Source organism: Saccopteryx bilineata, chromosome 3 (assembly GCF_036850765.1).
Source record: "Saccopteryx bilineata isolate mSacBil1 chromosome 3, mSacBil1_pri_phased_curated, whole genome shotgun sequence".
In the NCBI taxonomy this organism is placed as follows: Eukaryota; Metazoa; Chordata; class Mammalia; order Chiroptera; family Emballonuridae; genus Saccopteryx; species Saccopteryx bilineata.
Genome location: NC_089492.1, coordinates 208834455 through 208849682, shown reverse-complemented (window position 1 = coordinate 208849682; position 15228 = coordinate 208834455). Strand labels below are relative to the sequence as shown.

Here is a 15228-nt window from a genome sequence, read left to right as displayed (position 1 = left end):
ATGCATCCTTGAAAAGCCTTTCCTAAATATTGAGGGTTTATAACATGAAAAGGAAAGATATAACCAAAGGTTCTCTCTCGCTTTGTTTTTCTCTGTCTTGCCTCTGTCTGGTTTTAGGCTAACTCAACTTTCGAAGAGCTGGAGCGTGTTAGGAAGTTGGCCAAAGCCTGGGAAGAAGTGGGGCCCCAGATCTGGTACTTCTTTGACAAGAGCACACAGATGACCATGATCAGAGTACGGATGGCAGGGGGTGGGAAGATAAAGGGCCCAGAAAGTTCCACATGTTCCTTTTTACCAAAAAAAGGTTAATCACTTCTGGGGTTAGATCAAAATATAACAAGCAGGGCCCAAAGGCACTAGTTCTAGAAGCTGTCACCAAGAGGAGTCACTGACTTTGGATGGGACACATATTTCTTCAATTCTGGGAAAATGTTGCTTTTATAAATTTTCTGGAGGGCCTCAGATTCAAAGAGCCAGCTCTGTAACTGCAAAGACGGTTCTCATTTTCAGCTTTGCAAAGCCAGGGGACAAGGGTTTGTTATAGCAGGGATAATTAAGACGGAATAAAGGGATCCATAGAGAAAGGAAGTCCCTATATAGCATTTCCCCTGCACCTCTCTCCCCACCCTGAGACACACACCCTCCCTCTATTATAGAGACTTGTGCGTTTGGGGGGAATGGGGTATAGATAGTTATGCCTTATGATGGAAGAAAACCACCAGTTATTTAGGGGCCCTTAGAGTCTCTATCACCACTCATTAAAAATTGGAAATGGCCCACGAATAAGACCAAAGATCCTGTAGAATTTTCTAAATGCTGTAACTGTATTTCTTCTTCCCAAGGATACCCTGGCAAACCCAACAGTAAACGGTTTTCTGAATAAGCAGTTTGGTGAAGATATTACTGCTGAAGCTGTGCTGAACTTCCTCTATAATGGTCCTCGAGAGAGCCAGGCTGACGACATGGCCAACTTCAACTGGAGAGACCTATTTAACCTCACCGATCGTGCCCTACGCCTGGCTGCTCAATATCTGGAGGTAAGGGGCAGCCAGCCACCTATGGGCCCCCTGGGGCACCCTGAAGACAGCCCTGTGGATAGGGCCAGAGATCTCTCAGCAAGTCAGGTAGACTTGGTTTTAACCCTTATTTTCCCCACTGAAGAAATGAGAATTCCCACAGCCCCCAGACAGAGATCCAGTTCTCTAACAGCATATCCACACTGACAGCTGCTCCCTCTTCACAACTCCTGCCTCCTAAGGGTTCCCTGACTCCTGCTTCCTTGTGGCCCCAGAGGGTCTGTGTCTGTCCTCAATCTTATCCTGTCTCCCACTACCCCAGTGACCGTCATTGGCCAGTGTCTACCAGACTTTGAGTCTAAGGTCCCCCTGCCTGCTGGACACTCTTACCCCCAGGGTCTGCAGATACATCATCCAAAAACAAATTTGTGTTCTCCTATCCCAGAGATTTTTGACTGTTGTGCCACAGAAGTTTAGTAATTAGTGTATATGTGCCATGAGATGAAAAAGGTTGAAAATTGCTGTCCTATCTTGATCACTGTCCTCAGCATCTTTCCAACTTCTCAAACTGGAGATTTTAGTGTTATCCTTAATTATCATTCTTCTTCCCTTCCATATAGCTGTCACATAATTATAGAGTGTTACTTTGTGTCAAGCACTGGGTTAAGTGGTTTTACATATGTAAACCAAAATTAATTGTAGATTGTAATAAGGAATTTTAAAAGAGGATTTATTTGGGCAAAAAAAGTCACAGCCCAGGAGACACAGTTCAGGTGGCCATCTAAATTGTTTTCCGTGGAGACCAAGGGGAGGCTGCCTCTTCAGCAAAATTTCCCTCCCAAGTTCCCTGTTAGGTCCCTTCTATGTAATGAGATGTTTAAGTTTGTACACTTCTGATCAACCCAAATCACACGGTCCTGACTGGTCAGCATTATGCGTCCTGATTGATCATTATGGAGCAGTTGTGATTGGGAGCAGGTCTTAGTCCATTGGTAGAAAGATGAAACTGGGAACTCCCTTATAATAGCTGACTCAGCTGGCTGAAAGAGCAGGGCATATTATGAGAAGCAAAGAGTTCAGGCTGAGGTTCTTCCTGGTTTACAGAGTACATGAGAAACTCCTGTCAGCAAAGGTCCCCTAGGTTCTTATTCTTTATAAAATCCAGGCCTTCAGTTGACCATGGGAAATCCACCTCAGCAGATAACTTCCTTTTCAGGGTTCACATCAAGTGAAACTTTCTTCTTGGGCCCACTCATTCATTAGCTCATTTAATTCTCACAACAACTACAGGAAGTGGGTGCTGTTATTGGTCCCATTTTACAGATGCAGAGCTGAGGTTTAAAGAGATTAAATAAGATCCCATCCCACAGTTATTGGATGAGACCCAGAGGTCGGTATGCTTGAATTCAGAGCCTGCCCTTCTGACCCTTCTATCATGTCTAGTCGCGGAGGGTAACTCTGTACCCAGTTTCAATGCATGGTTTCCCCCATCAACAACACGTTTCTGTGTTCTACAATTCACCTCAGTTCTGACACTGTCTACCTGGAGACTACATCACATCCCACAAATTAAGGGCTCAGTTCAATTATACTGCCAGCCCCCAACTTCAAACACCAGTCATAAATTGTTTGACTGGCTATATAGACCAGAGGTTTTCAAGTTTCATGATTCCCTTCATGGCTTCAATTACTTTGCTAAAGCAGCTCACAGAACTCAGATAAACAATTTACTTATGGGTTACCAACTTATTATTAAAGGATATATCTTAGGAACAGCCAGATGAAACTGATGCACAGGGCGTGATATGTGGGAAGGGGAGTGTTCACCAACCTAGAAGCTCCTGGAACCATATCCTTCTGGATTTTCATGGAGGCTTGATTACATAGGCATGATTGATCAAGTCACTGGGCTTTGGTGATTGAATTCAGTTCTCCAGCCTCTCTCCCCTCCCAGGAGTGGAGTGGTGGGCAGTGGAGGGTGGGTGGGAATGAAATTTCCAACCCTCTGATCACCTGATTCTCCTGGCAGCCAAAGGAGCTCCAGTTTCTTAGGTGCTTTCCAAAAGTCATCATTAATGTAACAAAGGCACCTTCCTCATGCTCATCACATAGGAAGTTCTAAGGGTTTTAGGAGCTCTATGCCAGAAACACGAAAGCCAAATGCATATTTCTCATTACAAATCACAGTATGACACAGAACTTTGTCCACTCTATCTCCAAACTGTCCCTCACCTCCTCCTCTTGCTTTCCAGGCTCTCTGAGGCCCAGAGGTCCTGCCATCTGTCCACCAGCCTTTTCTGACTACTTTCTCCTCGACTCCGGGGTTCAGGGTCCAGTGTCTTTTGGCTCAGGCATTTGTCCACACTGACACCAGATCTACATTCCAAACACACATCTGCCAGCATCACTTTATCACACTTAGAAACTCAAAGACTCAGTCCCCAAGGAACACAAGTCCTTCCAAACCTGCACAGCCCACCTTCCCAGCCCCTGCTCACTCACTCACACACTTCCGGCTCTGCTCTGGCCCTGTCACCATCCTCAGGCATACCCTGCCCTCTTCTGATTAACGCATGTTTCTCTGCCCATTTATTAGAGTCTTTTTGCTTTAGAGAGAGAGAGAGAGAGAGAGAGAGAGATTACTGGTGACATAACTCCATAACTGATGTAAATTCAGGGGATCTAAGAATTCAATCCCACCACGAGACCCTCATGTCCTTCTGGTGGTGGAAAGGAGGCCCTTTCATGGAGTCACAAGGAAAGCATTCTAGGAGACTCCTGGGTGGGAGATTGAGGCTTGGTGTAAGGTTTATTTGGGTAGAAATAGAAGGCTGCCTCAGGTTCCCAGTGTCTCATCTCTGTCTGTTCTGCCATGGAAAAAGTCCAGCCTTGTCTTCATCAGGCCCAAGGGAAAGGTGAGTGTCCGTAAATTCTGTGCCACGATTCAGTCTATGTCTGTGTCCCCTCTAGCTAACTTAGCTTCTGTGTTCCCAGCTGCATTCTGGCTGGCACTGTACCCAGACCCCCACCTACAGTCTGCATTTGGAGTCCATGCGGCTGCCAGCTGTTTGGCTGCTATGAAGAGAGGATGCAGGAACTCATAGGTCAACGCCTGTTACCCAGTGAGATAGAGCTAATGAGAGAGCTCTTTATTAAGCTTGAATTATATTATCTCAGGCTTGGGAAGGATCAGGCTCTTCTTCAAACTAACCAATCAATTTCCTAATCTTTCCAGGCTTCTACTGGTTCCTTCCCTAGCCAATCCATTCCTAGATCTTCCAGGATTTTGTGTTTCTTATTCAATCTGATTCTAATAGTTAGGCAGATAAGTTATTTTTTGCTCACTTTATTAAAGATGGCTGCTGCTCTCACGTGATACAGCTAACTGCCCTTTTTGCTTGGTTATGCTAACGTATGTTGGAGGAGGGGCTTTCACGCCAAACGGTTTTAAAAGGAGGAGCTAGGAGGTCATTTTGAGGAGAGTGACCAGGTTCTTGCAGAGTGGAAGAGCCCATGGAGGCAGGGCAGGGAAGCCACGTGGAGGAGGCAGCCAAAATGGTGGAACGGTGAAGGAGAAGCCAGTTCGTGGAGGAGAAGGAGATGGGGAACAGAGGTGAATAAGACTGGTGAGGCGGAAGCCTTTGATTCTAGGAAAACTCAGATGAGTCAATGGCTTTGGGAGCCCTGAATGGAAAGGGAAGTGTTTTCCTGCTGCGTGTTTTTACTCGCTTGCTGAGTGCAAGTCTAGAATAAAGGAAAATGGACCACCAGTTTTTGGCTCCACAGTTTCTTTACCATCTGTCTGGATTAAATGCAAACCTACACAGGCCAGGCGGCTTTGATGATGGCAGCAGCTACTGTCCTTACACCAACCTAGATAGACAGGCCACTGTGGTCACCATCTTGGTTCCTATTGCTCACGCCTCATAGTAGAAAGACCTTCCCCTGGATCATCTTGACTTCTACTGGGCATGTGCCCAGCAGAGAAATTTCTTCTGCTGCTTTTATTCCTCCTCAGTAATGACCAGTAATGATCCTTCCTGCCCCCTTTGGGGATTAGGCCCTGAGGGCGGAGGATGCCCTGGGAGTGTGTGAAGCTGTAACTTCCTAGTGAAGCAAGCAGGCTTATTGTCTGATTCAGCACCCCAGTTTATCATGCATGATACTGCCTGATTCCCCTTGCTCCCTTCCTCTATTAACATCTAGCTACCGATGCTAACACTCACATCTCACATTGCTGCTCACCTCCGCCCTCTTCAATCTTGGCCTGGCCCTCTTCATTTGCTAATATGTCTGCAACTTGTACCCTCTGTGGTCCTCTTTACACCAAGAATTCTGTGAGAAGTAGGAGTGGCTGTCCTACAGTGTAAGCATTACTCCCAGACAGTTCTCTAATTGGCCTAGCTACTCTACCTGTCCCCGAGTCCCCTGGGGACTGTGCACTGTGATGGTCAAGTGCCTACCCAGGGAAAGGAAAGCAGAGTTAGCTTCATTTGAATTCCATGCACTGAGCAGGATTACTATAGAGTGGGGGAGGGTATTTCCTTAAAAGAAGAAGCGGAAAACAGAAAAGCCTAAGATGACTCTTCCTTCCCCTTCTGTTTAGTTCATTCTTTGAGGCTCAGCTCTCAAATGTCACTGTTGCTTCCACAAAGGTTCAGCCATTCACTCCTCTGTGCTTCCCTAGCCCACTCTTCACACTTCTCTTAGACCTTATTAATGCTAAATTTGAATTACCTGTTAACATGTCCATCTCTGGCTGAATGACAAGACTGGAGTTAGTTGGGATCAGGAAGCCCGTCCTAGGTATTTTTGAATTTGCAACCTCAAATTCTTAGAAAACCTCTCCATCTAAGGGCTGACACACCTGCCAGTGGGCGGGCCAGTTGATAGTCATGTCTGGGCCTCATGTCATCTGCCCATTAGAAGATAGAAGATGCTCAGGAAATAAGAGAGGAAAGTAAGTTGAGGGTCCCCAAGAACAGGCCCCCTCCCCCAGATTCCTGAGGATAACTGAATAGTGAGAAAAAGCCTGGCTCTGTCACCACAGTGCTCTTGAGGATTCCCTGCTGCTCCAGGTACCACCAGATTTTCCCCAGAGTGTGGGACCTTCCATCTAGAACCGTAGAAGGGACAGCACAGGCTAGGTGGCCTTTCAGAATAAGCCAGGTGTGATAAGCAGCAGCACCAAACTTTAGGTCATAACAGAGTCATTCCCAACTTGTCCAAAGGCAAGAATGACCTTGGGTGCTTTTTACAAAATAGAGTTCTGGACCTCAAATCAGGTCAACTGACTCAGAATTTCCAAGGACAAAGCCTGGTAATCTGTATATTTGCACACCCGTGAGATTGGTGGGGCCTTCAAATCCCCTTGCATAATTACTCAGTTGATGTCACCCTTTTCTCTTAGTGACTCCACCAGCTAGGTCTCCATCCTTGGCTATGTGCACCACCATCTACCCCTGTGGTTACAACATAGGCAGAACTCTTGAAGGGGACATGAGTGGAGGAGAGGGCCTCTATTTCCTTATTCCTACAGAATGGAGGTCAGTGGTTTTTCACAATTTTTTTGAGGTATTATCAGGAATAAAGAATGCTTTTTAAAAATATCACAAATAGGATTTTTATTTGCCATCATTAAAGTCTGAATTTTAAACAGATTCTTGGGTGGGGGGCTCATATCCCTTAGCTCATTCCACTTCAGCACCTGTGTCATCCCCAGTAATTTTTCCAGGACTGCTGCCTTCACCATGAAGCTCATGAGTTTTCCCAGCTCAAACCTGGGCTTCTCCAGCATTTTCACTTTCCTAGCAAAGACATCATGGAGCAGATAAATAGACTGGCACGCTTTTTCTGTGACTTTTCCAGTGCTAACCAGAATCCCTCTTTCAAGTCATTTATCTGTCCCTCCCAGGCCCAGTCCTATCATCTGCTTCTGGGTTTGGCAGACCTGTTGATGCTGAACATTAAAAGTCTTTTGAATCTGATTGTTGCATTTTTTTTAGTAAAAACAACACAGAATAAATGAAGCCAATGACCATTGGTTGTCTTGACATCAACGTGAGCTTCAATCATAGTCTGCTATTTTTTTTTTACCATGGAGCACATTTTATCATGGTAAGATTCATGGCATGAAAATTTGTCAGGTGGTTTTGCCCTCAACAACCTCAGTAATTAGCTTGAATTTTCTAAATGCAACTTCATCATTCTGCAGCTCAGCTTGGCTCACTTCAAAAATATGACCCTTGAAACCATCAGATGTGATTTGGGTTCCTTGAGTTCTCATGACTAGCATCTTCCCACTATTTCTTACGTTGAACATAGCTGGTGCTATGTTTCACATCACACCTACCTTCCCTAGAAAATTGACCAACCATCTTCTTTTTGGCTCCCTTTTCACTGCCTTTCGTGAGGCTCCTGTTCTTGCCCACCGCCATGGTTCTGCTCAGAGAACCAAAAGGGGCAGTAGTAAAGCATACTTCTTTTCTTTTGTTTGACTTGACATGTATATGGTGACATAAAGGTCTTGTTTTCTTGAAGGATTATATTTTTCTGTGTGGCTTATGCTTACTATAGCACTAGACACCCAACAGATACTTTATATATGTAATTAATATATATGTGTGTGTGTGTGTGTATGTGTGTGTGTGTGTGTGTGTGTGTTGCTTAAATGTTTAAGAATTCAGTCTCTGGAACCAGACTGCCTGGGTTTAAATCTCTGCTAATTGTATCTCAGTTTTCTCAACTGTAAAATGGGGGTATTGACAGTTCTTATCTAATTGGCCTGTCATGAGGATGGAGTTAATTCATGCCAAGCACTTGGAACAGTTCCTGCCATATAGTCAGCACTTGGTAAATATTAGGAGGAAAGTAGCATTAGTGAAATCATGCCTGGCCACTGAGCTTCCCCGATCCTTATATCCAGCCTCAACCACTAACTCTTTCTGAGGGCTTTGCAATGCCATTAGCCCACTGAAGAGCTCCTAGGCACTGGCCAGGTGTCCACAGGTCAGGGGCCCCCCCAGGGGTTCCTACCAGGAGTTTCCATGGTGGCAGAAGCTCAGCAGGTGGTTATGATGAGGTTTCTGATCTTCCTGCCTGTGGGAGGCAGGAAGAGAAAGTGAGAGGGGGACGAATCGAAAGGAGAAAGTAAAAGGGGAAGTGTGAGGTGAGGAAGAACCCATCACTGCAATTGGTCCTGGATTTTTCTGCTGCTGTTCTCGTGTATTGGGAAGTCTCGGGGAGCCTTGGAGACTCCGCTGCTCCCATTCCGAGGACTGCTCAGTAGCAGACGGGTCGTGGAGGACCAGACCCTTGGTGGCTCTCAGATGCGTCTCCAGGCAGGGCAGCAAGTGTATTCCTGCACACACTGTTTACAGCTTGACTGAGGCTTTCCTTTCCAGCACTGTGACTTGTACTAAAGAGCTGTGGGACGTTCTTGGGCTGACCTCTAAGCTTACTTTTCTGCCTATTCAAAAGAAAAAAAAAAGTCCCTGAAGGAAAATTAAGCAAAAAAAAAAAAAAAGTTTTAAATGACAATTATGTCAATCTAGGTCAATGGGTAGTCAGATGTGACACCGAACAACAGAACTAAGAGCAAAGACCTTTAAGCCTTTTATCATTATTGGAAAAGGAGTGATTCAATGGTTTTTCCCTTCAACTAATAGAAAGGGTAAGTCCCCTTCCTTTCTGTGCTTGGGGTGTGGTCTTAGCTACCGAATATTCCATTGAGCAGCCTGGACTGTGTCCCGTTCCCCAGGAGTCACTTTGCTGGGTCACTGGCATGTGACAGTAGGCTACTATTTGTGGAAACTTCTCACCCATATAGTGAATACAGATAAATCTGGGTCTTTGCTTCTAACGAATTGAGTCACTCTAAAAAAGTCACTTTACCTTCTAAGGCTTAATTGTCTTTACCTGCAAAGTATTGGATGTTGTGGACAAAATGAGAGAAGTGTGCAGAGCACTCCGCACGCCGATGCCATGGGTTAGTTAGGCACGAGTGTAAGTTCTCTGCCCTCAGGGGCCTCATCTGTTAGATGGAGTGGTGATGCGGTTCTTTCTAGGTGGCTGTGAGGACGAAATGTGCAATGGATGGCTGCTCTTACTGTGAACCACATGAATGTCTACCCTGAACCACAGACCAAGTAAGGAATGTACCTTTTTTCTCAAATTCCAAACTTTGGGTAAACATTAACCAGGGACTGTGAAGCTATTCTTCATATTAACCTTAGTGAATTGGCTTAGACTCAGGAATGTCAGACTGTCCCTGAAGGCCCAGCAGGATGGCTCTGGGAACCAGTCCGGCACTTCTGTGGATGATGGTCAGTGGCTCTGGAACGTTTCTTGTCCTTGAAGCACCTCCTCAATAAGGGGCTTCTACAAGTTCCGATAACCATGTTCTGTCTTTCCCTTTCCCCTGATGCCCTGCCCTCAGTGGGGAAAGAAAGAAATTAATAAAAGGTAGACCTAGCTAGTAAGTGGTCAGTGGACCGGGGAAAAGGGTGATGGAGACATTTTGGGAGCCTGGCCTCTTTAGCATGTGGAGAAATTTATTTGCACAGGCTTCCTGATCACCCTCTTCTCTATATCTAAAAAGACTGAGGGCAAGTGAGTCTTCGTATAGGTAAGTCTCTTAAGTTAGTATGGGCATACTTTTACAGTCATATCTGATATGTGTCTTATTCACATATATTTTCCTTCTGGAGAAAAGCACAGTTAGAAAAATTATTAATTTATTTCTCTGTATATCCTTTTAGTTAGAACAGACACAGGCCTCCCCTTTGATGTCTTTGTTTAGGGAAAGGTTAGGCCTGGCACAGATGGAATACTATTTAGAGTTCACAGTGTATTTTAATTTCATAGTATACTTGAATTTCAGATCTTGAGTTTCACATCAGGAAGTTGAATTCAGCCAAACTTTAATAGGAAAATACTTCTGATCAAGGCACAAAACTGTACTTTAACCAGTCACAACTACCTTTCCCTATGTCTTGCGGGGGAAAACACATATATTCAGCTTTTTCCTCTGCTATCTATACAGTCTATATATGCGCATAACTATTTATTATTTACCTGATAATTACCTGTTGCTAAATTATTAGTAATGGGATTTGGGGACTACTTTTCCTCTGTACCTTGCATCTTCTTGGCCAAATGCCACCACCACCCAACCAGAATGTGCTAAGGAGTACAATTTTAGGCTAGTCTAAGAAAAATAGAGTTAGGAAGATAAACCTACTGATCATGTAATGTACTTTAGAGTCAAATGTATAGATAGTTGTGGAAAATCTGCCCTATTGCTCTCTTCTGTTGATTCATTGATTCCAAAATGTGCATTGGGAGGCTAGGGAAAAGTTAGAGGAGAGGGAGGAAGAACACGGACGTCTGCACCATGAGAACAATATCATTTCAACAGCCGTGAACTGGATCCTAAGCAACTCATGGGCAATGACCTTATTTCATGTGTCATCAGTCTCTCAGAAACGTAGAGCTAGGCTGAGGTAGGGGAACACAGGTGGCGGAAGGCTACAGTGGTGGGTGGACGGAAGGGACTTGTATTGGAACCTGCTACGAGCCAGCTGTGAAAGTGGGCACTTTTACATGTCATTTCATGCACTGCTTCTAACTACCTGCCTGCAGGCCTGACTATTGTCATTTTACAGAGTTACAAACTGACATGCCTAACGTACCACAGCAGATAAGCCGGGATCTATCTAGAATTCTAATCCAGACTTGTCTGGCTCTGATAAGGATGTTCTTTCTATTATATTATGACGGTCACATTAGGAAGGAGCTCAGTAAGAACTGTTTGGATAAATTATATAATGAGCCAGATTAAGACACTAATTATTTTATACTATTGAGAATAATAGACACTATTCTGATGATTTTATGCTTGGAAATAACTACATTTATAGTAGAAAACCAGAAAGGTTTTCAGCTCATTCAGTCATTCATATATTTTCATGCTTTAAATTACCTCCATCTGAATAAATACACTCAATCCCTGAGCCCTAGAAACTCACATTCTATGGGACAAGATAGCATGTTATTGGATAACACCATAGTAGCGATTCTCTCAGAGGATGGCAAGAACAATAATTCAGTCTGATGGAATAGAAACAGGTTGCACAAATCCAAATTCAGAATGTCACAAATATTGTCAATTCTTCTTCCAAATTATCTCTGAAATCTCTCCTTCTTTCCTTCCCTATGTATGGCCTGTTTACAAAGGCCTGTACCCTCTCTCCCAGCTGGTGTAGGGGCCTCCAGTCTCTCGCTCCTTCTGTGAAGTTCCCACATTGTCCCAGTGAGACCTTTCCAAAACCTGAGGCTCACCGTGGCCTTCCTGCCTGAAGCTCCTTGGTGGCCCCGAATGGCTGTCATGGAGAAGTCCACCATCTAGCCCCTTCACGATTCTTCATCGTTCTGAGACTGATGGCATACTGACTGGCTGAGCCTTTCCTATCTCAATACCTTCACCCTCCTAGGGACTTGGCTCTTGTGTTTCTTGTGTTTTTCTGTGCTCCATATTTCCTCCATTGTAGTCCTCAATAACGAGTTGTTCATACCCCTCCCCATCGCCATAAACCTGAAACCATTAAGGTCACAAACTGTCTTATCTTTTGATTTCCTGATTTACTTGAGTGGAGCTGCAATGGAATAAAGTAGACAGCCACACATAACAAATTATACCTGAAAATATTTCTTTTTAAATTCATTTTTAGAGAGAGGAGAGAGAGAGACCGAAAGAGGGGGGAAGAGCAGGAAGCATCAACTCCCATCTGTGCCCGACCAGCAAACCCAGGGCTTTGAACCGGTGAACTCAGCATTCGAGGTCGACGCTCCATCCACTGTGCCAGACTACCTGAAAATACTTCTAACACTGGGCCTTAAAGATTGAATTTGCTGGCTGAGCAGGGCAGAAAGACCATTTCAGGCAGAAAGAAGAGCGTTAGCAAAGTAGAGAGACAGGAACCTGCCAGATAAGTTCAAGAGAAGCAGATCATCTGGGCAGGGGTGTGGCTGTATATCACAGGAGTGGGCAGGCATGGGCGGCAGCGGTAGTGTCCAGAGGTGCGACTGGAAAGGTCAGCTGTCTGGGCTTGTTAGCAGCTTCATCCTGCAGGTGATAGGACATCATCTCCAGCAGTTCTTTATGGGCTCTGTGAGTCTGGGCCACATCACTGTCTCACTGCCTAAAAAATGGTGAAACTAGGGCTGTAGTCTGCTGGTGTTTACTCAGATGGGTGAACCAAAATGTGCTGTGATTGGTCAGTACCTAGCTCTGTTGATTATTAAATATTTTGAATATAGTAACACCCACCTCCCAGAGTTGTTGGAATGATTAAACATAAAAGCTTTGAGAGCTAAAGTCCCCTGTGGCTGTCAAGCTTGGACCCGACTAAACAGCAAGCATTACCTGGTGGCCTTGCCCCAGTGTGAGATTTCATGCTCCAAGTTGGCCTTTTTATTTGTTTCATTATTGTATTTATTTATTTTAGAAACAGACTTTTTTTTAACAGCTGTGCATTTCCTGTCCCTTTGTCTTCCCATTGTGGTGCATTTCCTCACTCTCTGTGGTTGGATGTTTCAGACGTCTGTTCACAGGGCCCAATGTGTTGAATAAAATTTATTGCCCTGCCTCGGGCCTCCATCTCACCATCGCAACCAACTCACGCTGCCCAAAGCTATTTTATCCAGTGGCTTTTTCCATGTGGTGGGAAATTAATCTTAAGGGTTACAGTCTAGATCTGCCAGGAAATTCATTCTGGGATGTTTGCCTACATCCACTGGCATTTTTCAAAAGGAATCCCAGGTGTCTACATTGACACCAGCAGGACCATTTTAGACTTCCACTGGCATCCGTCAGCCACTTTGTGCTGAGCCTGAGTTTGGAAGTTAACAATGTAAGAGGCCAGATTATAGAGCCAAAATCTCTAAGTGGGGGTGCAGTACCTCCCTTATGCCTGAGGATTCACCCCTACTCATCCTGGGTGTATTAGTCAAAATATGTCAGCCTAGGGTGTCAGTCTTCTTTGATTATTAAGTTCAAACAAAAAGATTTTCTTTCTTTCTTTGCTTCCACTGGAAAATGTTTCCCACTTAATAGATAATTTAATTTATCTATTACTTAATGTATTTGAATTAAAGTTGGAGAGGTCACAGTTGAAGAAGGAAGCCTGCTGCTACTGTGGCTTCTCCTCCCAAGCTGGTGTTTGAGTTAGCTGTGTAAACAGATGACTGCATTCTGGAGAGGTCTCGAGCACAGCTGCCTGCCCTGGAGGGAACTCCAGCCCCTTCCGCCAGGGTGAACTCTGCTTCCTGGTGACTATCAGCAAAACAGCCCACCAGGAATTGTAGAGCTTGTGTGGACTTCAAACGGTGGTGACCCTGCCACCTGGGTTTGCTATGGCAGTTGGGAACTGAAGGGGACAAGGAAGTCCCTTTTCTCAGTCAACTGCCTTTGACTATCGTAGGACATTTACAGGATTGACTTTGAGATGCTGAACTCTGGTTGCAAAATTTGCCCAAACTCTGCCTCTGAGGCTGTAAGACACTGTCTCTTTATTCACTGAAAATGCCCAATGAATCCGTTTCCCAGTGGAGGTGCTGTCTTTATATTGTGCTCCTTACACCGGCCAATTTTTGTTCTATCTCCATTCTTCCCTAACATCCATGATTGCATAGTTTCTTTCTGTGTGGAGCCAAACAGCTTTTATAGGTAGACTCTATGGCCTCAGCCTCATTAGAACCTACTTACAAACTACTCAGACAGACCAAATATGTATGTCAAAATCAATGACCTTGGCTAAAGGTTTAGTCATTCATCTTTGCCTCCCCAATACACTCATGCACATAATCACATGCATAGACAGGCTCATTAGCCAAGATTTTAACTTCAGGGACCAGAGCAAGTACCAATAAGGAATGAGGCAGGTGACCTCCACATAAGAATTCAGGGGTACATCATGACTTATACCTCAGAGGATGACCCAGGGACTTCTGATTAATGTCCAAAGCAACTTCTATAATTGCTCAGCCTTGACCTCAGGAAGACTTGGTGCAAGTGACATTCTGAACTAGCTTCATCAAACTTTCCTCTGGGTAGAATTGTCTGACTTTCACCTAGTGGCCAGTGAGCCACTAGTGAGCAGCTAAGCCAGCGGGTTAGGACCCACCCCTCCACCTCCGCCATTGCTCAGGTGAGGTGCGGGCTTTGGCTTCTGTCTATAGCATTGTTTTCACCAGATGAGGTGCTATGGACAGGTTGTGTTCCCAGACATATTATTTAAAGAAAATAATAGCCTTCCTCCCGAATAAACAGCTGTCATGAATGAAAGGTAACCTGTCAGGGGCTTAAATGCCACTAGACTCTGTGGACTTTCAAGATATTTTGCAAAAACAGTAATAAAAATGGCATTTATTGAGACAGTTTAACTGTATAGTTAACTAAGCTCTAGAGGACATTCACTGTGGCTCACTGTGCCTCACAAGTGAGTTTTGAGTCATCATGGTAACCGACTTCCTAAGCTGGTTGTGTGGATTGAAAGGATTAATACAAGCAAAGCCCTTGAACCAGTTTGGAGCACATAGTAAACCTTCTATAAGCACCAGCTTTTGTTCTTACCAGGAGACACTGGCTGGCCCTTTACAAAACTATCATGTGATCCTTAGAACACAAGTTTGAAGTAGGATGCATCTCAGTTCTATAGAGAGAGGAACTGGGGCTGCACAGGTAGGAACAACAGAGAGGTGTGGGCTTCGGGCTGTTTGTCTCTTAAATACTACGTTATACCACTTTCCAAGATGAGGAAGATAATCCAACTTTGAAAATGAGTCGGATGTTTCAGGATAGAAATGACTGTTTGCAGACCTTTTAAATTTTTTTTTCTAGAGAGTATCAGGGTACTAATCTAGGGGGACACAGCAGGAAACACAACTGGCTCAGCTGCCTGATAAAACAGCCAGGATGGAGCCCACGTCACACTAGTCTCAACAATGTCACTGAAAACATCAGCTGTTTACTCCCATATAAATTTCCCTCTAAGACATGAAAGGGGAGTTCAAAGAGAAGGGACTAACCAGTTCGGAAAGTCACTTTATGAAAATGGCTTTTTTTTTTTTTTTTTTTGCTTCACTGAGAGGAGCTCTCATTAGCATCATAGCAAAAATAACTTTTCAATGATTTCTTCCAGTTTATATTATG

At 44.5% G+C, this 15228-nt stretch overlaps 1 protein-coding gene and 1 pseudogene across 4 annotated transcripts in view; one reads left to right on the top strand and one right to left on the bottom strand.

Moving 5' to 3' along the window:
* Positions 1 to 15228, top strand: part of ABCA4 (ATP binding cassette subfamily A member 4) — a 152654-nt gene that overhangs the window by 60270 nt on the left and 77156 nt on the right. For all 4 annotated transcript variants that reach the window (XM_066268707.1, XM_066268705.1, XM_066268706.1 and 1 more), the window contains 2 exons: positions 118 to 234; positions 843 to 1037. In XM_066268707.1, coding sequence (XP_066124804.1) covers positions 118 to 234; positions 843 to 1037 — 312 coding nt within the window. The remainder of the gene's footprint in view (positions 1 to 117; positions 235 to 842; positions 1038 to 15228) is intronic.
* Positions 6668 to 7453, bottom strand: LOC136330978 (small ribosomal subunit protein eS1-like; annotated as a pseudogene).